Below are 27361 nucleotides of genomic sequence, written 5' to 3'. Positions count from 1 at the left end.
TCCACAGGAGAGCTGTGGGCACCTTCTGTTTATCCAAATGAGGAGGAATGTGCTGTTGAATGGGGCCACCAGCATCAGCAAGAAGCTTGGTGGTGACTGTGGGCTGATAGTGGGAGATGATGTTACAGAGCTATGTTCCCAATACTAATGAGGATGAGTCCTGAAATAATAGAGGCCAGGTGACAACACTTCACTGCCAGAAGAAAGCTGGGTGAGATTGCTGTAATACATGGCAAGAACAGATGTAATGTATGACAGGCAGGGGAGTCTGTTCCCATAGAGAATTATAGAGATGGGCCAGGTGCCGTGGCTTACGCCTGTAATCCCAGCACTTTGGGAGGCCTAGGTGAGTGGATCACCTGAGGTCAGGAGTTCAAGACCAGCCTGGCCAACATGGTGAAACACCCTAGTCTCTACTAAAAATACAAAACATTAGCCGGGCATGGTGGTAGGTGCCTATAATCCCTACTACTCAGGAGGCTGAGGCAGGAGAATCGCTTGAACCCAGGAGGCAGAGGTTGCAGTGAGCTGAGATAGTGCCATTGCACTCCAGCCTGGGTAACAGAATGAGATTCTGTCTCAAAAAAAAAAAAAAAAAAAGAGAGAGAGAGAGTATTATAGAGATAATAATAGGACATACTTTTCCTAAGGGCAAGATACAGCTTAATTTATGCAATCAGAGGGAATCAGAAAAGATGATAAAGGTTCAACACACATCTCAGTGTCTTTGATCAGTTTCTAGACCTGAGCCAGTACCCCTTGACTGAATGGGATGCCAGCCCACATAAGGGAGGATCCTACAACATCATGGCAAATGTATGTGGTAATGATTCCCTCCAATCCTTCTCCAGAAAGACCTGAGGGCATGTACTCAGGTAAATGCACACTGGGGAAAAGGGAATAATCGACATTTCAGGAACTATTGGACACAGGATCCAAGTTAACATTGAAAATCAGAGACTCAAACATCATCATTAAAGAGTCCAGGTACATGGGGTACCAGGCCAGGCCAAGCTCCTACTGGGTGCAACACTAGCTTCCAAGAGTCCTTCCCAATGGAATCCACAGGATGCATGTAATTTCTCCAGCAACAGGTTATGACAACACATGTGAAACATTGTCTACCAGGGAGGCTCATTAGAGACTCAGTGTGTAAGGTTTTAATGCAGGGAAGGTACTTACATTGGCGTCCACTGTCTGGCATGTACCAAAATTCTAGACTCTCAGAAGGAAAAGAGGTGTTCAGCATAAGCTGAACAGTTTAGATACAGTGAGACACTCTGATTAGAGAATGATGGAAATCTACCTAACTAGATGCCAGCCAAGGGCCAACCTTGCAAGCCGACTTTTCTGAGAATAGCAGGCTCAGGCCTGCTGTGTTAACTTCTTTCTACACAGGCTGTTCACTTGGAATTATATATTCCACAAAAATATATTTCAAGAATGACAGTAAAATAAAGACATTTTTGGGCTAACGATATAGAGGGTTTGCTCCAAAAAGAGCTGCCATAAATTCTGAAGGATATGCTTATGCAGAAGAGTAATCTAGGAAGATCAGAGACTCTGGAAAGAACAAAGAACACTGATGGTACAGTACACTGTAAGAATGTCTTCTGGGCCCAAAAGAGCAAGAGAAACACAGCATGTAAGGGGGAGAGGATGTGAGGTTAATGTAATCAAATATCCTTATATAGCTGAAGGACAGTAGAGCTATTACTTGATTTTATACATGTTAATTATGAATGTCAAAATATGTAGAGTTAATTACTAGGCCAGGCGTGGTGGCTCACGCCTGTAATCCCAGCACTTTGGGAGGCCAAGGTGGGCGGATCACCTGAGGTTAGGAGTTCGAGACCAGCCTGGCCAACATGGCGAAACTGCATCTCTACTAAAAATACAAAATCTCCTTGTCTCCCTTTTGCCTAACTTGGTCCTTCCAGGTCCCTGACCAACTAGCCAAGCCATTTGCCACAGCTCAGGAGTCCATACTCATACCTACTTCAGGCTTCTTCTCCCTCTGTACAAAGTGCATGGCCAAATACACTATTCAGCTCTGATTGCTGGGAAGATTTCCCCTCACGACTATTTTGAGGGCCACCTTGAGTAGGGCTGTAGTATGATAGCAGTCTATTTCAGTGGACAGCAGTCTATTTCAGCTCACACCAACAAGGCCCAAGATTGTTCTTCCGTCAGTTGATCATACACACCTACCTGAGGCTATGGACATCAGCTGAGTGAATGGCTTCAATGCAACCAAGGTGGATGACCTGGGGATCTGGGCCATGTGTCCATTTAACTTACTTATGTTCTCGACCTGCTCCTGAGTTACCATTTCTATCATACTTGAAAGGCAGCTCCAGATGCAAAGTCACTTGATGCCCCATGGTCAATTTCAAAATCTCTTTTAGGGCCCAATGGTATGACAAGAATTGCTTTTCCAATGAATGGCAAATAATTGTCTGTTACAGAAGGCATAGTCTTGCTCCAGATATCTATGGGTCTGTGCTGCAATTCTCCCAGTGGACTTTCCAGAAACCCCACATGGCATCTTGATCATCACCGGGCCCACTGGCATAGAAGGCAAACAGCAGGGCAGTTTGCCCCACATCCTGGATCTGCTGCAGGGTCTCATTGTTTGGGTATTATTTGAACTAGGAAATAAATGAGTAAATGCTATATTGCCAGTGTGGTATATGATGCCTCAAAATGCCTCTTTCTTAGCAATAGGGGGTGCTTAAGGCACAGCAACTTGTTTCAGACCAGTGGACCCCTACAAATGTCACCAATATGGCAAAGCCTCTGAATTTTAGGGGAGGGGAGTCTTGTCTCCCACCAACTGGCATCTGGTCATTCAGAGTACTTGCCATAATTTGTTCAACCAAGTCCACCTAGCATTATGTTCTGTATAATGTCAAGATGATCAGGTCCCTGTGGATCATACTGTGATAGAGAGGAGAAGAGTTACCATAGCACTGGGGCAAGATGGTAAATTTATTCTGCTGCCTTTCCTACATATGAACAAAATAACTTTGAGTCTCTTTACTGATAAGGATTGAAAAGAATGCATTTATCAGATCAATAGCTGCATGCCAAGTGCCACAGGCTGTATTGATCTGTTCAGGTAAAGATCCAGCCTAGCAGCTACAATTTCGGCTATCACTTGGTTAAGTCGATGGAAGTCCACAGTCATTCACCACAATCCATATGGTTTTTTATACATATGAGCCAAATGAAGATATGATAGGAACCATCATCCCTGCATCTTTAGTCTTTGATGGAGGTGCTGATCTCTGCAATTCTCCACATGTGGTATTATTTTTAATTTATCATCTTGACACTTGATGCTTGGACCTTCCTAACATAATTAGTGAGAGAACTAATATGCAAGTTCTGCTACCCGCTAAGTATATCCACCCCAATTAAGAGACCTGGAAATAACTTCAAGAGGGAACTATGGGTCCACTGGACAAACATGAGACAAACATGAGGCAGGACTCCGCTTATTACCTTGCCTCCTGTGCCCACTCTAGGCAGGGATCTATAGTGGCATTTCAGATCCTCTGGTACTGATTTCATAAACCTGGTATTCCATGGCCCTTGAGAAATCTAGGTACTTCCCTTTCCATAGTGGACAGTTACCCTAGAACATGGCTCGGTCCCTTTAACAAAAAGCTAGAGGAATACTTGCTGCATGTATTTGCAGTAGCATTGTCGGGTTCCTCCTCAGGGGGAACTGGGCTGCCCTTCTGTCAACAGGGTCTGAGCTTGAGAACTGACATGTGATTTTCTTTTTTTTTTTTTTTTTGAGATGGAGTCTTGTTCTGTCGGCCAGGCTGGAGTGCAATAGCATGATCTCGGGTCACTGCAACCTCTGCCTCCTGGGTTCAAGCGATTCTCCTGCCTCAGCCTCCTGAGTAGCTGAGATTACAGGTGCCCACAACCACGCCCGGCTAATTTTTGTATTTTAGTAGAGACGGGGTTTCACCATATTGGCCAGGCTAGTCTTGAACTCCTGACCTCACCTGATCCACCCACATTGGCCTCCCAAAGTGCTGGGATTACAGGTGTGAGCCATGGTGCCTGGCCAGACTTGTGATTTTCATTGTGGAGGATGACACAGGGCTCTGCTCCCCAGATCTTCATTTTTCCTGGTTATACAGTCAAATAATACTCTAGGCAATATCCCCCATGGGATGGTGTTCTCCCCAAGGGACTGTGTGGACCATTGGCCATTGCCACAGGTATCTGCGTATCACGGCACCCTGACTGCCAGCCCAGGCTTGCTGCCCATTCCAGTAATTTGTACTCACTTTGTCTCTGATGGTTAAGTGCCTCCACCTGCCTCTGCTATTTCAGAATCCTGTCACTCCCATTAACCCTAGGGAGCCCAGTTCAATGGCATCGTATCTCACTGTCACTCCTAGCCTATGGAGACTCCACCAGTGAGTTTCCCATTGATACCAGAAGCTCCCTCACTAGTGCACTCTACACTACATCCAGGGTAAAGGGCCGTGATGTCTGCAACACATTCTCAAATTGTTCAGGGAAAAAAAAATGTTAAGAACAGAGAGACGCCGGGCACAGTGACTTACACCGGTAATCCCAGCACTTTGGGAGGCTGAGGTGGGAGGATTCCTTGAGCCCAGGAATTTGAGAACAGCCGGGGAAACATAGCAAGACCCCTACCAAAAAAAAAAATTAGCTGGGCATAGTGGTGTATACCTGTGGTCCAGCTACATGGGAGGCTGAGGCAGGATGATCACTTGAGCCCGGGAGGTCGAGGCTGCATGATCACACCACTGCTGTTGCCACCCTGAACAATAGCAAGATGCTGTCTCCAAAAATAAAAGAACAGAGAGAAAGAAAAGCAATGAAGCAAATAAGGCAAAATGTCCACAAGAGGAAAATCTGAATAAAGGAGATTATATATATAAACGTTTGATTTTTTTTTTTCTTTTTTTTTTTTTTGGCTGGGCATGGTAGCTTATGCCTGTAATCCCAGCACTTTGGGAGACAGATGTGGGCGGATCACGAGGTCAGGAGTTCGAGACCAGCATGACCAACATGGTGAAACCCTGTCTTTAATAAATATACAAAAGTTAGCGGGGCATGGTGGTGCACACCTGTAATCCCAGCTACTTGGGAGGCTGAGGCAGGACAATCGCTTGTACCTGAGAGGCGGAGGTTGCAGTGAGCGGAGATCGCGCCATTGCATTCCAGCCTGGGCGACACGGTGAGACTCTGTCTCAAAAAATAAAAACAATGTTTTTTGATCACCTTTCCAAACTTTTCCACAGTAACTAGGACACTTGTGTTTTCTACATCTTGTGTCAAATATGATCCTTAGAAGCTCAGCAGGAAATATTTTTACTAGAGTGGCATGCAGTAGCCTCCAGACAACTTCTGATTACATTCCTTTCTGATTTCTAAATGCATCTGTTTTTAACCTTTTACTTCCTTTATCTTTATTCAGTCTCCTGAAGGATGCACATAGTTTATCCTGAAAGAAGCAATTTGGGATTAATCCTTTCAATCATTTTTTGCCTTGTTTTTATTTCCTGTTTTATTCACATCAGGTTTTAATTTTACTAATTCCTTCTTTCTAATTTTTGTACCTCAAGAGAGCTCAGACTTAGACGGATCAAAATCTGTTTCATAATACACTCTCATCACCATTCTATACATACCCTGCTTTCATTTATTTTGTGTTTTTAAAAATATTATAATAAACACTTGTGTAATCAATGTCCAACCTAAGAAGTAGAAAGAATAAACTATGTATCTTTAAAATACAGGGCTATGGACTTATCTGCACATAGTACCATTCAGTTAATAACTAAAGTTATGCCACTTTTTGTAATGACTCCCTTTTTACAGTATAATGACTGCCCAAAAACACACTAAATAAGTACACTGTAAGAAGTAATACTTGACCTTAGGGTTTCCAGCAAAGACACACCCCAAAATCTCCACGCGCAGTTCCCAGCCGGAGGCCTCACGTGGAAGCAGCTGCCTCTGGTCTGTGTGGGACAGCGCCACCTCCTGGTCGGCGGCAGAGCCAGCATCTTAATTCCATGCATGCATCCATGCTAGGAAACGCCCTTGCTTAGCCTTAATTTTGTTTCAAACGTATTTGGGGTGCTATAAGTTTATTTTCTGTAAAGTTTGAGGGCAGTGTAATCATGAGCTCCCAAAAGATTGAAAAATTGGTCAGGACAATGGTGCAAGATGAAAAATGCCCCTTCCCCCATGGTCAAGTCCTGAGTTCCTCTTTTGGGGAAGGCAACATATCTACATTACACGAAGTTCCACGCACATAATATTTATTTACATTAAACTTGTTGGGCTGGGCGCGGTGGCTCACGCCTGTAATCCCAGCATTTTGGGAGGCTGAGGCAGGTGGATCACGAGGTCAGGAGATTGAGACCAGCCTGGCCAACATGGTGAAACCCTGTCTCTACTAAAAATACAAAAATTAGCCGGGTGTGGTGGCGCGTGCCTATAGCCCCAGCTACTCAGGAGGCTGAGGCAGGAGAGTTGCTTGAACCCAGGAGGCAGAGGTTGCAGTGGGCCAAGATCATGCTACTGCACTCCAGTCTGGGAGACAGAGGGAGACTCCGTCTCAAAAAAAAAAAAAAATGTTGTTTACTACTGACATAAATATGTTTTCTTTATTTGGTTGATTTTTTTTCTATTAAAATTATTCACGTGTCTTGGATTGAGATAAATGATGTATTTTCTCATTAAAATTAATAGAAATAATTTTTTCATATGCAGGTTTGTCACTTAACAGCAAGGTTTTTAGGAATGAATTAGTCATTAAGTGAAGGATAGGTATAACTTCAAAAGAAAGGTACAAATATCTAAATGATGGCAACAAAAGAATTAACATTAAAATGTCAATCAACCCAAGACTAACACATAACAATTAATCAAAAAGAGTAAAACTTGTACAGACCACATGAACTAGCATGATTCAAAATAATTAGGAATAAATAATACAGCAAAAATAAAAAATAAAAACTTGGCCAGGCGTGGTGGCACATGCTTGCAATCCCAGCACATTGGGAGGCCGAGGCAGGCAGATCACCTGAGATCAGGAGTTTGAGACCAGCCTGGCCAACATGGCAAAACTCCATCTCTACTAAAAATACAAAAATTAGCCGGGTGTGGTGTGAGCCACCACGCTTGGCCCTATTTCTACATTTTCTTTTCAATTTTTCTTTTCTTTTTTTTTCTTTTGAGACAGAATTCCGCTCTTGTTGCCCAGACTGGAGTGCAATGGCGTGATCTTGGCTCACCTCTGCCTCCTGGGTTCAAGCAATTCTCCTGCTTCAGCCTCCCGAGTAGCTGGGACTACAGGCATGTGCCACCATGCCCGGCTAACTTTTGTATTTTTAGTAGAGACGGGGTTTCTCCATGTTGGTCAGGCTGGTCTCGAACTCCTGACCTCAGGTAATCCACCAGCTTCGGCCTCCCAAAGTGCTGAGATTATAGGTGTGAGCCACTGCACCTGGCCTACATTTTCTTTTTCTTTTCTTGAGAGAGAGTCTTGCTGTGTCACCCAGGCTGGAGTGCAGTGGTATGATCTCAGCTCCACCTCCTGAGCTCCAGCAATTCTTGTGCCTCAGCCTCCCGAGTAGCTGGGATTACAGGCATGCACCACCACGTCCGACTAATTTTTGTACTGTTATTAGAGACAGGATTTCTCCATGTTGGTCAGGCTGGTCTCAAACTCCTGGCTTCAAGTGATCCACCCACCTCAGCCTCCCAACATGATGGGATTATAGGCGTGAGCCACTGCACCCAGCCCAGTTCTACATTTTCTTGCCAACCTTAGATATTATCAGACTTTTTAGTTTTTGCCAATCTGAAGGACCAAAAATCTCACTGGAATCTACACTTCTCTAATGGTTAGAGAGATTGGATATTTTTCCTTTCCTCTTTTGTGAGTTGCCTGTTCCTATTGTATCACTGAGGTTTTGCTGCTGTAACAAATAACCACAGTATCTCAGTGGCTTACAACAACAAGCATGTAGTTCTTGATCATTTAAATGAGGACTGAGGTTGACCTGTAGCTCTGCTCAGTTTCTATTCTCATTCCTGGTCCCGGGCTGAATGAGCATCATCCTCTAAGGCCATTCGTACAACGTAGAGATGAAACACAAAATGCAAAGCTACAAGACGGATGCCATTTAAAACTTCCACCCAGATGTGGCATATGTCACATCTTTTCACCTCTCATTGGCTAACCAAGTCTCACCAGCCAGCCCTGGCTATGGGTCAGGGAAGTACCCTCCTCCAACAGGGTATGTGATGAAGGTGGAGGTGGGAACGTTTAACACTGACACAGGGAAAGAGTTGATAACTCTTTATGTGATTATTATCTACTAAACAGTTCCACTTTTCTTTTTTTTTTTTTTTATTTTTGAGACAGAGTTTCGCTCTTGTCATCCAGGCTAGAGTACAATGGCATGATCTTGGCTCACTGCAACCTCTGCCTCCCAGGTTCAAGTGATTCTCCTGCCTCGGCCTCCCAAGTAGCTGGGATCACAGGCATGCACCACCACGCCTGGCTAAGTTAATACAGACATGGTCATCATGTTGGTCAGCCTGGTCTCGAAATCCCATTTATTTATTTATTTATTTATTTATGAGATGGAGTCTCGTTCTGTAGCCCAGGCTGGAGTACAGTGGCATGATCTTGGCTCAATGCAACCTCCACCTCCTGGGTTCAAGTGATTCTCCTGCCTCAGCCTCCCGAGTAGCTGGGATTATACGCATGTACCAACACACCCAGCTAATTTTTGTATTTTTTAGTAGAGATAGGGTTTCACCACGTTGGCCAGGCTGGTCTCGAACTCCTGACCTCAAGTGATCCATTTGCCTCAGCCTCCCAAAGTGCTGGGATTACAGGCATGAGCCACCGCCCTTGGCACACAAGCCTTGCTTCAAGGTGATTCCATTTGGTATGTGATTCTCCTCCATAAACACAGGTTATAAAGTGTTCCCTCTATGAACTGAGATTCTCTCTCTGACTTTGATCTAATATAGACAAGCAGAATGAAAACATGGTCTGGGTGACACTTCCACTTCTGGCATCTCTCCAAACTGAGGTGGCCTTGATACCTAAGAAAGCCCCATGCAGATGGCAGCCCAAGGGGAGCAAGGCCAGGGAAGGCCTCTCCCTGTGAGAAAGGACATTCACATAATTTTCTTCCTGTGCACAATGTGAATTCATACATTTTTTTTTTTTTTGAGACAGAGTCTCACTCTGTCACCCACGCTGGAGTGCAGTGGCATCGTGATCCCGGCTCACTGCAACCTCTGCCTCCCAGGCTTAAGCCATCCTGCTACCTCAGCCTCCCGCATAGCTGAGATTACAGGCACCTGCCACCATGCCCAGCTAATTTTTGTTTTTTTAGTACAGACGGGGTTTCACCATGTTGGCCAAGCTGGTCTTGAACTCCTGACCTTAAACAATCAGCCTGCCATGGCCTCCCAAAGTGCTGGGATTGCAGGCGTGAGCCACCACGCCCAGCCTGAATTCACAAACTCCTCAGAGATGGGAAACAGCATTCTTTAATGACAATTTTGGATATAGAGGACACTAATAGAAACTAACAAAGTACTTTCACAAAATTCCCAAATGCTCAAAGAAAATTTAAAAGTTGAGTTAAGATCCATAAAATATGCCTGCCCAGGCTGGGCGTGGTGGCTCACGCCTGTAATCCCAGCACTTTGGGAGGCCGAGGCAAGTGGATCATGAGGTCAGGAGATTGAGACCATCCTGGCCAACATGGTGAAACCCCATCTCTACTAAAACTACAAAAATTAGCTGGGCGTGGTGGCGTATGCCTGTGGTCCCAGCTACTCAGGAGGCTGAGGCAGGAGAATCACTTGAACTCGGGAGGTGGAGGTTGCAGTGAGCTGAGATTGCACCACTGCACTCCAGCCTGGCGACAGAGCGAGACTCCACCTCAAAAAAAAAAAAAAAAAAAATTGCATGCCCACAACTGAGTAAAAGACAGGTCTGTGATCAGGAAATGCAGAAAATGTTAAATTTTAATGTCATGAGTTAATTTAGAAAACATTGGCAAGTATTTTCTCCTTTTATCATACCTTCCCCCTTTCTCATCTTTGCTGCAGATAAGGTCAAGTTCAGGGACTGCAGGACTTAAGGGGTAGGAGGCAATTCCTTCAAAACAAAAATGAAGGCCGGGTGTGGTGGCTCACGCCTGGAATCCCAGCACTTTGGGAGGCCGAGGAGGGCAGATCACTTGAGGTTAGGAGTTTGAGACCAGCCTGGCCAACATAGTGAAACCCCATCTCTACTAAAAATACAAAAAAATTAGCTGGGTGTGGTGGTACATGTCTATAATTCCAGCTACTCAGGAGGTTGAGGCAGGAGTAATACTTGAACCCAGGAGACAGTCCTTGCAGTGAGCCGAGACCACGCCATTGCACTCCAGCCTGGGCCATAGAGTGATTCTGTCTCAGAAAAAAAAAAAAAGATGAAAAGAAAACTGTTCTTTTCTCCTGCTTCACATCTGCAATGGTGCAGGAATCCACAGATACAACTAGACGTAACTGGTGAATTGCAAAAAGTTAGAAGCCTTAAGAATGCAGCCGACATGAAAGGCTTTTATTCATACAGGTGATGTGATCTAAATGACTGCATATTTAGAAAATAGGAAGAGTGTGAAGGACGGCAGCAAGGGTGAAGAATCGCCCCTCACCAGACAAGACTACAACAAAATTAATTGAGTCCTCATTTCAGCTTTAAAATAAACAAAAGGGGCTGGGCATGGTGGTTCACTCCTGTAATCCCAGCACTTTTGGGAGGCCAAGGCAGGCAGATTTCTTGAGCTCAGGAGTTAGAGAACAACCTGGACAACATGGTGAAACCCCATCTCTACTAAAAAGACAAAAATTAGCTGGGCATGCGTGCCTGTAGTCTCATCTACTCAGGAGGCTGAGGTGGGAGGATCATCTGAGCCCAGGAGGTGGAGGTGGCAGTGAGCCGAGATCACATCACTGCACTCCAGCCTGGTCAACAGAGTGAGACCCCGTCTCATAAATAAATAAACAAACAAATAAATAAAATGAACAAAAGGGGAACTGTATACCCAGACTATAAAAAAAATAAATAAAAAAAAAATGAACAAAAGGGGAATTGTATATCCAGGCTTAAGATGGAGTGAGGCCTTCTAAGAAAAAGAACAGCAACAACAATAACAATACCAAACCTTCTGCAGGGGCAGGGTGCAAAGAAATGGTGGTGAGAATGACAAGCTGGGGAAAATAATGCCTGCTGCAATTCCGGACACATTGGGACTTAGTGCTCCCTTTGAGAAATCTATATGAAGGTCCATGGCAGCAGGTGGAAGCCCAAGGCAGAAGCCAGGGCTGGAGATAACCATCTGTGAACCAATGACTTATCTGATATTCTCTAGGAAGGAGATCACTGCAGAGAGTAGAGAATAAGAAGAGGCCTGGTGTAAGCCTTGAAGAAAATCATTATGTCACGGCTGGGTGGGAGAAGGTGGTGGCATAGCCAGAGAGCTAGGAAGAAACCTGCAGAGTCCATGTAAAGAAGAAAGAAGAGTGGAAATGTGGAGGGCCATTAAAAAATTATTCTGACACTTGTTGAAACAGTATGGAAAACTGTACTCAAGACGACTGTCCCTGTCTTACTTCCCACTGCCCTAGTAATGCTTACCGGGATCAACCTCTAATTCTCTGTCCCAGGGTCTGTTTCTGGGGGAACCTGAGCTAAGACAGTGCATCATGAACCAAGGATTATGATTCAAGCACATACATATGGCACATTAACAAAAGCTGAGCATATGCCAAGCCATAAAGGCTCGACACATTTCAAAAGATTAAAATCATATAAAATGTTCCCAACCCAATTGCAATTAAGCAAGATAACTAAAAAAAAACCCTCCTTATGTTTAGAAATTAAGAAATACGACTCTAAACTTCTAAACAATCTGAGGTCAATAGAGAAATCAAAAGAGAGTAGAGAAGGGAAAATAAGGAGCAAAAGGAGATTGAAAGAAAAAGACATTCAAGGAGCAGGACTACTATAGGCAGAGATGGCAAGAAGGAAATGTGACTATTGGCTAAGTTAGAACAATGTATTCATGGGTTTTTGTTGTTATTATAGTTATTTTATCTTCTATTTTGAAGAATGATTTGTTATTTCTTCACAGTTATGGGATAAGTAAAATTATATATCTTGAAAAAAAACAAACAAAGTCATGCTTTGTGGCAAATTTAAGTGTATTAGAAAAGAAAGCCGGACGCGGTGGCTCACGCCTGTAATCCCAGCATTTTGAGAGGCCGAGGCGGGTGGATCATGAGGTCAGGAGATGGAGACCATCCTGGCTAACACGGTGAAACCCCGTCTCTACTAAAAATACAAAAAATTAGCCGGGCGTGGTGGCGGGCGCCTGTAGTCCCAGCTACTCGGGAGGCTGAGGTAGGAGAATGGCATGAACCCAGGAGGCAGAGCTTGCAGTGAGCCAAGATCGCGCCACTGCACTCCAGCCTGGGCAACAGAGCACGATTCTGCCTCAAAAAAACCAAAAAAACAAAAAACGAAAAAAGAAAAAAGGCTGAAAACCAGTGAGCTAAACATTCATTTCAAAAAGGTAGAAACAGACAATTAAATCTAAAGAAAGAAGAAAATAAGAGAACTAGCTGGACGTGGTGGCTCACGCCCGTAATTCCACCACTTTGGGAGGCCAAGGTGGGTGGATCACGAGGTCAGGAGTTCGAGACCAGCCTGGCCAACATGGTGAAACCCTGTCTCTACTAAAAATACAAAAATTAGCCGAGTGTAGTGGTGGGCACCTGTAATCCCAGCTACTCAGGAGGCTGAGGCAGGAGAATCACTTGAACCTGGAAGGCGGAGGTTGCAGTGAGCCAAGATCGCGCTACAGCACTCTAGCCTGGGCGACAGAGTGAGAAGAGAACTAGTTAAAAACAAATGTACAAAATAAAGTGTCAACAAAGCCAAAAGTAATTTCTGTGAAGATTAACAAAATTGATAACCCTCTCTCAAAATCGATAAAAAAAAAAAGCATACCAATAACCAGTGTCAGAAATGAAAAGGGGGTTATCACTACAGATTCTACAAACCTTAAAAATATACTATGAGGATATTACTAACAGGTTGATGGAAATTTGAAAATGTAGATGTTTGTTTTAGTCTATTTTCTGTTGCTATAACAGAATACAATAGACAGGGTAATTTACTAAAAAGAAAATTATTTCTTATAGTTCAGGAGAGTGGGAAGTCCAAGAGCACGATGCCTGCATCTGGTGAGGGCCTTCGTGCCACATCATAACATGGCAGAGAACATCACATGGTGAAAGGGTAAGAGCAGACCAGTTCAGGTCTTTTTTCCTTTTCTTATAAAACCACCAGTCCCATCATGGTGGCCCCACCCTGATGACCTTGTCTAATCTTAATTACCTCCCAAAGACCCCCACCTTCAAATATCAAAACTGACACAAGAAGAGACACTATGAAGTTGTTGCAGTAATTTAAATATAGGCACAATTTTTTTTGCAGCCAAATGCTATCAAGAAGTAAAGTCTCCCCATCTCTTTAATCTCAGCTGGGCTCATGACTGCTTTGACCAATAGAATGTGGTAAAAGTGATGTCTGAAGTTTCCATTTTCACTCTCTTGGACCCCTGAGACCATCATATAAAGAAGCTATTCTAGCCTATTGTAAGAGAGGGCACATAGAGATGTTCTAAAGTGTAGTCTGGATCTCCATTTTGTCTGTTTTAATCACACTTCTTTTAGTTGCATGACATAGAACCCCACTCAAGCTTACTCAAGCAAGTGGAGTGGGCTGAAAACATCCACCACAGCCCATGGAAGCTACAGCTGGAAACAAAAAGCCACCAGGATCCAGACCCTTTCAGGGACAGGAACTTGCAGGGAGCCAAAGGCCTGTGGGATGTGACCAACTCAGCATTCCACTGAGGCTATATGATCAAACAGCAAACTGTTTACCATTAGTATGGAATGTGGGCAAACTCACTTCTGTGCCTGCCCCAGAAGGTTTGATAAGGGCAATCGCTTCCTGGTGCCGAGCTCCTTGAGGTTATCTACTGGGACATCTAGAGAATGCAGTCTTGCAAGCCTACTCTGGACCGAGCAGCTGACCTCTTCTTCTACCCCCCTTCTCGCTATCTCTTTTGCCTAATAAATACAGAAAGCTGTGTAAAGCTCAGGGCCTTTGTCCACTAGAGGCAAGGTGCCCCCTGACCCCCTCTTCCAAATATACTCTTTTGCCTCTTGTCTTTTATTCCCACGTTCGCCCCCCTTTCTTCAGTCCACCAGGGATTGTGGCAGGTTACAGGAACTGATCACAATTCTCTCTCCACTACCTGGGTTTCCTCCTAGCTCAGACAAATGGTATAAAATCTTGCAACCCTGAACTTACAGGATTTCTACCCGGCTCCTAAACCAATAAACAACTTCCTTTGTCTTGGAGATTAATCCTTAGAAGAGACTCCCATAGGCCAGGCTCATTCTTCCAAGCTGAGCATAACCCTTGGGTATCAAATGGCCAGTTACTCCAATTTCCAGAGGTTTGGGATCACCTCCAGGGAGGAGGGCCTCATCTGAATGGTGAATGTGGGTGCAGGCCATGGGCATGCTCAGCTCAGCACTCTGGGGTCTCCTCCTCTATTGCATACATGCCTGTCTGCTTTCTATTCTTTAGGACCAGTCCCTACTGGGGAGCCTGTATCAAACAGCAGGAGCCTGTATTCCTGAGAAGCATGAAGAAGCCACAGCAGCCACTGTTGGTACCTGCCCAGATCCACTCAGCATCTCTTCCGCATGTTTAAGGCTGCTCACTTGATCCCATTACACTCTGCTTACGGCCCTCTTCTGATGGCAGAAGTAAACTGGGCCTATAAAGGGCAGGCCAGAAGTACCAGTCAATGCCCATGAAAATACCCCTTAATGACATATGGGAAGTTGGTAGATAAACACAATTCCCTTGCTCCTTGATAGGGTAACTGGGTTATGTTCTATAAAGTCCCCCACAGGTCCCCAGTGGGACTGAGTCCCAGTTGCCCAGAGTGGTAACTCGCTTGATAATGCACCTTTTATTGACTGCCTTCCTCTCTATGTCTCCCTTCTCCATTCCTCTATCAGTGTTTCTGGAATCAAATTCAAATTACCATCTGCACTCAAATTCTGAGTTGGCTTCTGGAAAACTGGAAACTAAGAACAGAAATCCAGTGCATAGGCCAGAAGCGGTGGCTCACGCCTATAATCCCAGCACTTTGGGAGGCTGAGGTGGGCAGATCACCTGAGGTCAGGAGTTAGAGACCAGCCTGACCAACATAGTGAAACTCCGTCTCTACTAGAAATACAAAAATTAGCCGGGCATGGCGGTGGGTGCCTGTAATCCCAGCACTTTGGGAGGCTGAGGTGGGCGGATCACCTGAGGTCAGGAGTTTGAGACCAGCCTGACCAACATGGTGAAACCCCATCTCTACTAGAAATACAAAAATTAGCCAGGCATGGTGGCAGATACCTGTAATCCCAGCTACTCAGGAGGCTGAGGCAGGAGAATTGCTTGAACTCAGGAGGCAGAGGTTGCGGTGAGCCAAGATCACGCCATTGCACTCCAGCCTGGGCACCAAGAGTGAAACTCCGTCTCGAGGAAAAAAAAAAAAAAAAGAAAGAAAGAAAGAAAAGAAATCCACTACATAGCCTTCTAAGCCATACATCCTTCCATGCAGTTGTTTTCAATAATAAAGCCAGTATTTTCATCTCCACTGCCTAATGCCTCTAACTGTTGCCCAGCTGATTCTGAATTCAGCAAGGAAAGAGGCATATTATTTATCACCCACCCAAGCCTCCAGAAAACTGAATACAGATTTGGAGAATGCAGCCAGGCACTGTGTCAAGCGGCTTACTGTAGTACTAGCTACTCTGGAGGCTGAGGCAGAGGATCACTGGAGCCCAGGAGTTTGAGGCTGCAGTAAGCTATCATTGCACCACTGTACTCCAGCCTGGGCAACAGAGCAAGACCTTGTCTTTAAAATATATATATAGGCCGGGCGTGGTGGCTCACGCCTGTAATGCCAGCACTTTGGGAGGCCGAGGCGGGCAGATCACAAGGTCAGGAGATCGAGACCATCCTGGCTAACACGGTGAAACCCTGTCTCTACTAAAAATACAAAAAAAAAAAAAATTAGCCGGGCGAGGCGCCTGTAGTCCCAGCTACTCGGGAGGCTGAGGCAGGAGAATGGCGTGAACCCCGGGGGGCGGAGCCTGCAGTGAGCCGAGATCGCGCCACTGCACTCCAACCTGGGCGACAGCGAGACTCCGTCTCAAAAACAAAAAATAAAAAATAAAATAAAACATATCTATATTAAAAAAAAATAACAATTTGGGGAATGCTAGAGTGGAAGGGAGCAAGGGTCTTTCCCCCACGCACATGCAGCAGAAGTCAGGAAACGGCTGTGTGGCAGAATTCACAAGGGAGGCAGGGTAGTCTCAACCCTGGGGCACAGCTGCAGAGTCCTGCTCTTCCCAGGCACTTCCTTGGCACACCCGGTGAAGCTGGGGAACAGATGACTCTGCCCAGCCAGCTCTCCTAGGGCCCTCTCAGGTACGGATGGCAGGAATCAAAGCCCAGTATACAGAGTCTTTATTTATTGGAAGTCCTGATATCCAGGAAAGCCAGGCCCATGGCCAGGGCTCAGGACTCCATCTGGCCACTCTGCAGGGGAGGGGCGGGGGGGCAGTCATTCATGTCCAGTTTTCCTGCAGTCAGAGGAGTCCTCAGGAGGCAGGAAGTGGCTGTGCCTGTGGAGAAAGCACATCAACATCTAGTAGCACCTCCTCTGTGCCCAGCCTGGGGAGCCTATGTAGACACCACAGAGGGAGACCCTGCAGAGCCCACAGTCTGGAGGGAGAAGGGTGTCGGGCAATGACCTTGACCCTGAGCTATGTGAAAAAGTCAGCTGTGGTGAAGTGTCATGGGGGGCAGGGAAGGCGCCATTCTGCTGTATTTACTGAGCACCTGCCGTGTACCCAGCAGGCAAAACTCTCTGACTCAAGCAGGGAGAGACGGACAATAAATATGTCAACATTCAAGAAATTCGATGAAGAAAATTTAATCAGGGTAAAGAGCAGAGGTGTGTGCGGAATGGGAGGGACATGTACCACTTCGATTGTCAGCCACAAAAACACAGGACATTCTGTAAAGTCTGTATGCCATGCTGTAGGAGATGAGAATGTTTGTGTTCGCTATTGTGTAGACCAGACAACGTGGGACACCCAAATCTCACTGCCCCTAGCTAGGAAGGAAAAATTGTAACTGGGATGCCATCCCCAGGAAGGAGGGGATGATGAGGAGGAGCTGATTGTAGTTACTCTGAGTGCACTGGAAAGCCGCCACAAGAAGGTTTTAAAGGGGAGAGATGTGACCTAATTCCCTTTTTTTTTTTTTTTTTTTTGGAAGACAGAGTCTCGCTCTATCGCCCAGGCTAGAGTGCAATGGTGCAATCTTGGCTCACTGCAACCGCTGCCTCCTGGGTTCAAGCAATTCTCCTGCCTCAGCCTCCCAAGTAGCTGGGATTACAGGTACCTGCCACCACACCTGGCTAATATTTGTATTTTTAGTAGAGATGGGGTTTCACCATGTTGGCCAGGCTGGTCTCAAACTCCTGACCTCAGGTGATCCACCCACCTCGGCCTCCCCAAGTGCTGGGATTACAGGCATGTGCCACTGCACCCGGCCCTAATTCCCATTTTTAAAAGCTCCTTTGGCTGCCAGGGAAGAGAAGACTGTCAGGGCAGGGGTGGCCACAGGGAGACTTGAGAGAGGCTGGTTGCTGGTCCAGGGAGGGAAGCAGCAAATGGCTCTAAGATAGGAGGATGGGGTCTTTACTGTTCAGATGCCCAAAAAACTTGAAAGAGAGAAATGTCCCCAGCAGCTGACTGAGAACAGTATGTGATCGTTAGGTAACGTTTCCTGAGGAGAATTAAGTTCCTTCCGGCTCTCAGTGGTCGTAGTTTCTGCCCTAGGGGTCTGAACTATTCACTTATCCTTGCCTTACAGAAACAATTAATGCCTATAGGGCCTGGTAAGAAGGGCATCACCCCAATCTTCAGCCAAGAGCTCCCCTGACACGGGCATAGGATGTGAGCCTTGATGGAGGGGCTCAGGGACCTTGGGAACTTGAAGACAGGGGCGGGAAGTGGGTGGGACATCAGGGAGGGTTTCTGAGAGACGTGCCGTCTAAGCTGGAATAGGAATTAGCCAGGAGATGGATTAGGAAGGGCAGTCCGGGCAGAGGGAAACAGCTGGACAGAAGCAGCGGAGACATGCACTTGAGTAACTGCATGTTCACTGGGACTGGAACAAAGAGCTTAAGAGGGAAAGTGAGGAGAGGTGGGACCACGGGTCGCAGGGACTGCATCCCACAGGGCCCTGTGGGCTGTGCTGGCGTTAAGACTTGGGCTGGTGGAAGTGAGAACCATGGAAAGGTTTGAAAGTAGAAGCAGAACATGGTCAGATTTCCTCTGAGATCAGTCTAGGATGATCACCAAGAATGACTGGAAAGTCAAGATGGAGCATGGGGCCCAGGAGAAGGATGGCCAGGTGGTCCAAGAGAGAAGACAGGACTGCAGGGGCAGAGAGAGGGCCCCAGGAGAGGTTACTCACAGGGGCTGGGGAAAGATGTGACTTTCACTTTTGGAGCTCACAGTCCAGCAAGGAGGGCAGTAAACACCTAAAAGAGCATTTTTCAACCTTTTTCAGTTACTGCCTCTCCTCAAGGAGTCATTTTAGACTTTTGTTCTAATTGCCCAACCATGAAACTTACACATCACAGATATATTGTATATCTGGTTTACATACTAGATACATTTAAAAGAGTGACCTTTTTTTGGCCACCCCAGCCTAGCCCCTCTCCAGTTGCAGATGAGGAGTAATGAGAAAGAAGAGAGAGGGTGAGGGAGAAGGCAGATGAAGTCAGCCTAGGGAAGAACACAGAGAACCCAGCAAGGACATGGAATTTTGTTCTCAATGTGACACAAAGCGACTGGAGAGCTTTAAGCATAGGTGGGATGAGACCAGATTTCAGTCCTTACATGCTCACCCAGGCCGCTTTATGGAGGCAACAAAAGAGGGAGGAAGGGAAACCAGGGAGAAGGCTGAGGCAGGTATCCTGGAGGTGGACGGTGAGGGTGGTGGTGGATTAAAGCAGGGGCTACATGGGGCAAGAAGTGATGATGTTCTGGATTCTGGATGCATGGCAAAGGCCCGTGTGGTGGTGGGGTGGGGCTGAGGATAACTCCAAAGTCTTTACCCTGAACAACCAGAAGGATGAAGGGGATGTTATGGAGAAAAGAGATGAACTGAGGTGAGCCCCTCTTACCTCCACAGGTGCAGGTGAGCGTGGCGGCTGCACTTGCTCAGCGCACTGCAGGAAGCGGCGCATATGCTCCGCACAGTTGCCCACAGCTGCCTCGTTCTGTCGAAGACACTCCTCGAAGGCCTCAAAAGGCTGAGCACAGGCCTGGCGGATCTGGCGGATGATTGGGCTGTGGGGGTACGGCAGTTCAGCCCCTAGGAGATTCCCACCCCACTGCCCACCCCCACACTGTCTCATACTTGCCCACACTCACTGGGAGGATGTGCATTGGGCAATGCTCATCTTAAGGTAGTGACAGTCCCGCTGCCAGGATTCCGGCTTGGCCGCCACACACTGGCCATACTGCTCCAGCTCCCGGCCACAGTAGCGAGCGGTGACCTCTAGGGCCGCCTGCCTGTGGGACAGGATGGGCTGAGGATCATTCCAGGCAGCAGGCAAGCAAGGGAATTCTTTTTTTTTTTTTTATTTTTTAGAGACAGGGTCTCACTGTGGCCCAGGCTGGAGTGCAGTGGCACGATCATAGCTCACTGTAGCCACCAGCTCCTGGATTCAAGTGATCTTCCTGCCTCAACCTCCTAAGTAGCTGGGACCACAGGCCTGAGCCACCATGCCCAGCTAATTTTTTATGTTTTGTAGAGACAGGGTCGTGCTATGTTGCCCAAGCTGGTATTGAACCCCTGGGCTCAAGCGATCCTCCTGCTTAGACCTCCCAAAGTGCTGGGATTACAGGCATAAGCTATGGTGCTCGGCAAAGAAAGGGAGTTCTGGTCTAGGTCTGAAGCAGGACTAGGCGTTCAGGGCAGATGTGGGAATCTGAAGGATCCTGAGATGGGGCCAAAGAAGTGTAGAGGTGAGGCCGAGCCCTGGGGCTTGTAAAGCAGGAGGGGAGCTTCAGGGGAGAGAGTGGAGGTTCTAAAACAAGGTCTGATTAATCTAAGGTAGGCCTTTGGGGTCCTAGAAGACAGGCCTTGAGATCCAGGCATCCCCTAGTAGGCCTGGGGATCATGCCCAGAAGACTTGGGGCCTTAGAAGTAAGATCTAGAATTCCAGGGAGAGCTTGAGAGCCCTTAATGGGTTTGGGGGTTCTAAAAGTGAGGTTTAGAGCTCCAAGAGGTGGGGTCTCAGGTCCTGGGGAAGAGTGTCTTAGCCAAAGAGTCTTCAAGATAAAACCTAAGGCCCTGGTGCGGAACTCAAGGTCCCAGGGGCGTGAGGTCTGGAAGCCCTGGATGAGGTTGGTGCTGTGGGAATCCCGGGCAAGGTCAGAGTGGTCTAGGAATAAGTCTATGGACCCTATAGGTGAGGACTGGGGTCCTAGGCAGACCTGGAAAGTTCAAAAGGTAAAGTTTGGTGATCAAGGGGGAGGAACCTGGAGCTCTGAGGACGGGTGTAGGGTTGAGGTACCTAAATAAGTCTGTAGTCTTAGGATTTCGGTGTGAAGGCCGGACCTGGGGTACTGGCGACGGAGCTTGGGTGAAGAGTGGCTGGACCTAGGTCCCAAGCCGCGCGAGAGGGGGCGAGGCCTAAACGCTTAGAGGGCGGGGCTTGGGCATGCAGAGGGTTGGAGCTCGTGAGGGAAGGCGTTGAATCCTGAGGGTCAGATCTCCCAGAAGGAGGGAGGCTGGTCCTAATTCCAGAGGTCCTAGACTAGGTCTAGATCACTGGGTAAGAGAAGGGGAGCGGCAGCACGTATGGGGTAGGCGCTCTCACTACTCACATCTCGAGACCTTTGCCGGCGTAGGGCTGTCCGGGGGGAACGACCCGCCTTTTCCGGTATCGGTTGTCATGGCGGCGCCCAGCCCAGCCTGGTTTTTTCCGGTAGCCAATTGAACTAACAACCCCGTTCCCTTTAGGACTAATCTGTCATGGCGGCGCCCTACCTCTTCTTCCGGCCCGGCTCGTCATGGCGGCGCCCTGAGTAGCCACTTCCGCCCTCTTCTGGCTAAATTGCTTTATCCCTATTTCCGGCTTGCCATGGCAGCGCCTGGGGTTCAACGGAAGTAAGCAATGGAAAGTATGGTGGTTCCTCGGCTCCAAAGAGAATGCGCCGCCGAGTTGCGCGGCACCTCACGGGATTGAGCCGCAGACACAAGCGCTCCAAATCTCCGACTGGAGCTGGTGGGAAGCGTCTGCTGTTGCTGCAGCGTCTCAACATGTTGTTCCCATTTTGGTTGGGTGCTGTGGCGGTAGGCTATTGGGCTCAGGGATAGGGGGCCTGATTCCTAACGCCGCGCTGCCACCATCGGCCTTGCGCAGACGCTGATAATCCTCCTGCCACCCTGGTTCATGCGAGCGCTTGGAACAGGAGGGAAGAGGGAGTCAAACCAAGAGCCGAACTAATTCGGCTTGGGCCTCCCATTTACCCAGCCTGGGACCCAGACGTTTCTCCAACCCTTAGCATAGGCCAGGACAGACATGGCGTTTAATCCTGACTCCATGAAACTATCAAGCTAGTTACTTTCTCTCTTTGTAATTAATTCCTCCTAGTGTAGCAACATTTCCCCCTCCCTTCTCATCTGTCTTAAAAGTGTGAGGTTAGACCTGGGCGTGAGTTTCCCCACATAAGAGACTGGATATCCCCTGGTCAGAGAACTGAGCATCAGTCCTGCCATTTAGTTTGCAGATCTTTCAAGACTCTAGTCAAAATGAGCAGAACATTTTGCAGTTAATCATAGAGTTGAAGATGAACGAGAGCTACTTGACTGTGAACTAGTAACGACCACTTGGAGTCGCAGTGTGTCTGTAAAATGATGATGACAGTGACATCATAGAGGACATAGTGCAAGTGAACAGTTTGATACTGAGCTTGGAGCCTCAGGAGTTCTGGATAAGTGAGAGCTGTACGGAAGGTTGTAACCATGAGCTACCCTGGTTGGCAGTTGACATCTGAGGACCAGCACTGGTCATTGCACAGAAAGAAAGCTTTACACCTTGAAATCCCTCCATTCTTCTTAAACTTCCAAGTGTATGTCTGATGGGAGAAGAGGGGAAGGGATCAACATTTAAAGGTCTGGAAGGAGTCAGATTACTGTTTTTGGCTTCAAATGTAGACTGAATCCCTAGATTTTCCTCTGCTGGGAGAATGAAATCTTAACCCATTCCGTTCCCTTGTTGGTACTCAGAAACGGATACCCCAAAGATGCATTTTGACATGCTGAAAGGCCTTAGAAGCTGCCTCAGATCTGTCTAACCTTGTCTTGTTGGTGTGTGGGGGTGGGGATGCCCACAGGTGCACAGGGAGGGAGTTTCTGAAATTTTCTTATTTGACCGAGAAAGCAAAAAAAAATCAATTGTCTTAAACCTGGTTTCTAGAGATCCCATTAAAGAACTAGGAAAAATTAACCACCTGTTAACAGAAAAACCAAACTGAAATGTTTTAAAGAGGTTTATTTTGAGCCAATATGAGTGACCATGGCCTGGGGAACACAGGCTCAACAGGTCCTGAGAAAGTGTGCCTGAGACAGTAGAATTACAGTTTGGTTTTGTACATTTTAGGTGGACAGGAGTTACAGCAAAGACATAAATCACTACATGGAAGGTAAAGATTGTGTTCAACTGGTTTCAGTGGCTCACACCTGTAATCCCGGCACTTCGGGAGGTCGAGGTGGGCGGATCACTTGAGGTCAGGAGTTCGAGAGCAGTCTGGCTAACATGGTGAAACCCTGTCTCTACAAAAAATACAAAAAATTAGCCAGGCATGGTGGCAGGCACCTGTAGTCCTGGAGCAACTCAGGAGGCTGAGGCATGAGAATTGCTGCGGAGGTTGTAGTGAGCCGAGACCACACAATTGCCCTCCAGCCTGGGTGACAGAGCATGACTCTGTCTCAAAAAAAAAAAAATCTACGGTATTTTTATAATACATTTTGTAGTACCACTTATAACCACTTGGGTGCATGGGTTGCCCATTAAATAAAACAGTTTACAGTTGACCCTTGAACAACATGGATTTAAACTGTACTGGTCCACTTATACTCAGATTTTCTTCTGCCTCTGTCACTCTGAGACAGCAAGACCAAACACCCCTCCTCTCCTCAGCCTACTCCATGTGAAGAGGACAAGGATGAAGGCCTTTATGATGATCCACTTCCACTTAATGAATAGTATATTTTATCATCCTTATGATTTCCTTAATAAGTTTCTTCTCTCTACTTTACTATTGCAAGAATACAGTATATAATGCATATAACATACAAAATATGTGTTAATCTACTGTTTATGTAGACTTCAGATCGACAGTAGGCTATTAATAGTTAAGTTCTGGGGGAGTCAAAAGTTATATGTGGATTTTCTACTGCATTGTTTAAGGGTCAACTGTAGATTCAAGGACTACCTAGGATTGTAGAGTTGACTGATAGGACTGGGACGGATGATAACATCATAACCTGAAGAAGTGTCAACAATGGTGATGGACCCCCGGCAACCCTGGAGTGGGGATGTCTAAAGATAGATGTCATCCACCAGGCAGGAGTTGGTGCCACCAGTGTGTCATGTTCTACAGCCTCTTTTATTTATTTTTATTTTATTTATTTATTTTTTGAGACGGCATCTTGCTTTGTCACCCAGGCTGGAGTGCAGTGGCACGATCTCGGCTTACTGCAACCTCCACCTCCCGGGTTCAAGCGATTCTTCTGCCTCAGCCTCCCAAATAGCTGGGACTACAGGTGTGCACCACCACGCCAGGCTAATTTTTGTATTTTTAGTAGAGACGGGGTTCCACCATATTGGCCAGGCTGGTCTCGAAGTACTGACCTCGTGATCTGCCCACGTCAGCCTCCCAAAGTGCTGAGATTACAGGTATGAGCCACGGCGCCTGGCCTGCAGTCCCTTTTACTACAACAAATATGGGAGTCACAGGTGTGGCATACAGTGGTGGCTTCTGCATTAGAAACATAGGCCAAGTACGGTGGCTCATGCCTATAAATCTCAGCACTTTGGGAAACTGAGGTGGGCAGACTGCTTGAGCCCAGGAGTTTGAGATCAGCCTGGGCAACATGGCGAAATTCTGTCTCTACAAAAAGTACAAAAGTTACCCAGGTGTGGTGATGTCATAGGTAGTAGATTTATCCTTCAAACATCAACAACTAAAAAATCTGGACAAAATAGGAGACAACAGAGTTCAGACATTGGAAACAAGCATTGTAGCACAGTGGTCCCCAAGAGAAAGGAGACAAATGAAGTGACACTGGTGGCCCGGCTTGTCTGGAGAGTTAGTTTTCTAGGCTACGTAGCCCAGGGTTGTCCCTGAGTTGGGACAAAGTTGAGAATTTGGAGAGGCCAAGGCAGCTAGAGTTTGTAAGGCAGGGTACCAGAGAGTAGTGCGGCACAGGCCTGCAAAGGGTTTCCTGCACGTGTAGCGCACAGCATGCCTGTGAACACACTCCTGGAGACCAAGGGAACCACTAGGAAGGTGCAGGCAGAGCAATCCCTGGAGCCATAGTGGAGAGACCATCACTGTGCACTGGCTAAACTACTCAAAGATACTGCCTCTCTAGTGAGGCAAAATTAGCCCTAATGGCTGCTCTGGTCTCACCTAAGTAAGCTCAGAAACACTGAAGCAAGCCCTCAGTTCGAAGGAAAATGGAAATCTGGTATATGAAATCAAGATCGCCAGATATGGTAAGTATAACTTTTATGACAAAAATAGCACAAAGGCCAAAGGCCAGGAAAGTGTGTGCTGCTGCTAAGTTGTTCTACTGCCTGTGACGTGGTAGAATATTACATCAAAGTGTGACAAGTCTAAAGATGTACACTAGAAATTTCAAGAGAAACAACAAAAAATGAAAATGGAGGTAGGGTTAATAAGCCAACAAAGGAGATAAAAATGAAATAATAAAAAATAAATTAGCCCCGCACATGTATGGCCATCTGATTTAAACCCTGTCACTCCAGCTGGAGTGCAGTGGCGTGATCACGGCTCACTGCAGCCTCGACTCCCAGGCTTAGACGATACTCCCACCTCAGCCTCCTGGGGAGCTGGGACTACAGGTGCACACCACCATGCCTGGCTAATTTTTTTAGTAGAGACGGGGTCTGGCTGTGTTGCCAAGGCTGGTCTCAAACTCCTGGGCTCAAGCAATCATCCCACTTAAGCCTCTCAAAGTGCAGGGATTACAGGCGTGAGCCACTGCACCCGGCCTATGGCCATCTGATTTTTGACAGAAGTGCAAAAGTAATTCAGTAGAGAAAGGATCGTTTTCAAGTAACAGTCCTGGAGCAATTGGATATCTACTGGGAAAAAAAAAAAAAAAAAAAAAACTTGATCTAAGCCTTACACTTTGTACAAAAATGAACTCTAAGTGGAAAATGGATCATAGATTTAAATATAAAGCATAAAACTATAAAACCTTTAGAAAATAACATATGAGAAAATCTTTGGGCTAGGTGAAGAGTTCTTAGACACAACACCAAAAACCAGTCTGTTGGGCTTCATCAAAATTTAAATTTGTTTCTCTGCAAAATACCTGTGAAGAGGATGAAAAGACAAACTATGAACTGGGAGAAAATATTTGCAAAGCACTTGGGTGACAAAGGCTTTATATCTGGAATATATATTGAAGTCTTGAAATTCAACAGTAAGAAGACAAACAATCCAATTAAAAAATGAACAGCAGACATTTCACTGAAGATATACAGATGGCAAATAAACACATGAAGAGATGTTCACCATTTTCAGCCATTAGAGAAATGCAAATTAAAGCCACAATGAGATATCACTACACATCTATCAGAATGGCTAAAATAAGAAATAGTGGGCTGGTCCAAGTGCAATGGTGTTTGCAACAAATTGATCACAACCACTTACAGATTTATTTGTTCTTTTTCCATTCCCACTGCTTCACTTGACTAGCCTTAAAAAAAAAAGTGACATCACCAAATGCTGGTTGGTCAGAATGCCAAGAAATGAATCACTCATACATTGCTGGTAGAAATGTAAAATGGCGCAGCCACGCTGAAAAGTTTGGCAGTTTATTAAATGAAATATGCAACTACCATATGACCTAGCAATCCCAATCTTGAACATTTGTCCCAGGGAAATGAAACACGTTTACACAATAACCTGTATAGTAGTCGTCCTTATCTGCAATTTTGCTTTCCTTTTTTTTTTTTTTTTTTTTTTTTGAGACTCTAGTCTTGCTCTGTTGCCCAGGTTGCTGTGCAGTGGTGTGATCTTGGCTCAATGCAATCTCTGCCTCCTGGGTTCAAGTGATTCTCCTCTCTCAGCCTCCTGAGTAGCTGGGATTACAAGCGTGTGCCACCACACCCAGCTAATTTTTGTATTTTTAGTAGAGACGGGGTTTCCCCATGATGGCCAGGCTGGTCTCAAACTCCTGACCTCAAGTATCTGCATACCTCAGCCTGCCAAAGTCCTGGGATTACAGGTGTGCACCGCCACACCCAGCCAGTTTTGCTTTATGCAGTTTCAGTTACCCACAGTCTGAAAATATGTGAGAACAGTACATTTTGAGGCCACATTCATTTAATTACAGTATAATTGTTCTATTTATTGCTGTCAATTTCTTACAGTGCTTAATTAAACATCAAAGGTATGTATGTATAGGAAAAAATATATAGAGGACATATAGTACATATAGCACATATGGATAGTGTATATACTATCCATGGTTTCAGACACTCACTGGGAGTCTTGGGATATAATCCTCAAGGATAAAGCGGGACTATTATACCTGATTGTTCAGATCAGCTTTATTGTTAATGCCCAACACTGGAAACACCAAAATGTTCAAGGTGAATGGTTAAACTATGAACATATATACTATATACATAGTATATTCATACTATGGAGTACTGTGTAGCAATAAAAAGGAATTAACTATTGATACATGCAACTACCTGGATGTATCTCAAGGGAATGGAGTGAAAAGGCCATTCTCAAAGGTTATACTTCATGATCCCATTTATGTAAGATTCTT

At 46.1% G+C, this 27361-nt stretch overlaps 1 protein-coding gene across 4 annotated transcripts; it reads right to left on the bottom strand.

Annotated features, from left to right (window-relative positions):
- Positions 1 to 16682: 16682 nt before the first annotated feature.
- Positions 16683 to 25657, bottom strand: CHCHD5 (coiled-coil-helix-coiled-coil-helix domain containing 5). 4 transcript variants are annotated; one of them, XM_002811784.6, is made up of 4 exons: positions 21148 to 25657; positions 19687 to 19827; positions 19437 to 19602; positions 16683 to 16857 (listed from the first exon to the last, which is right to left on the bottom strand). In XM_002811784.6, coding segments are annotated over exons 1-4 (333 nt in total). In that variant the 5' UTR covers positions 21150 to 25657; the 3' UTR covers positions 16683 to 16833. The 4 variants fall into 4 exon arrangements, with proteins under 4 accessions (XP_002811830.2, XP_054403912.1, XP_024098143.2 ...); XM_054547937.2 differs by having other exon boundaries at positions 21311 to 21351; XM_024242375.3 differs by lacking the exon at positions 21148 to 25657 and adding an exon at positions 20835 to 21060.
- Positions 25658 to 27361: the final 1704 nt, after the last annotated feature.

Source organism: Pongo abelii, chromosome 12 (assembly GCF_028885655.2).
Source record: "Pongo abelii isolate AG06213 chromosome 12, NHGRI_mPonAbe1-v2.0_pri, whole genome shotgun sequence".
Taxonomy (NCBI): domain Eukaryota; kingdom Metazoa; phylum Chordata; class Mammalia; order Primates; family Hominidae; genus Pongo; species Pongo abelii.
Note: the sequence above shows the minus strand (reverse complement) of the source record. Positions and strands in the feature narration are given on the sequence as shown.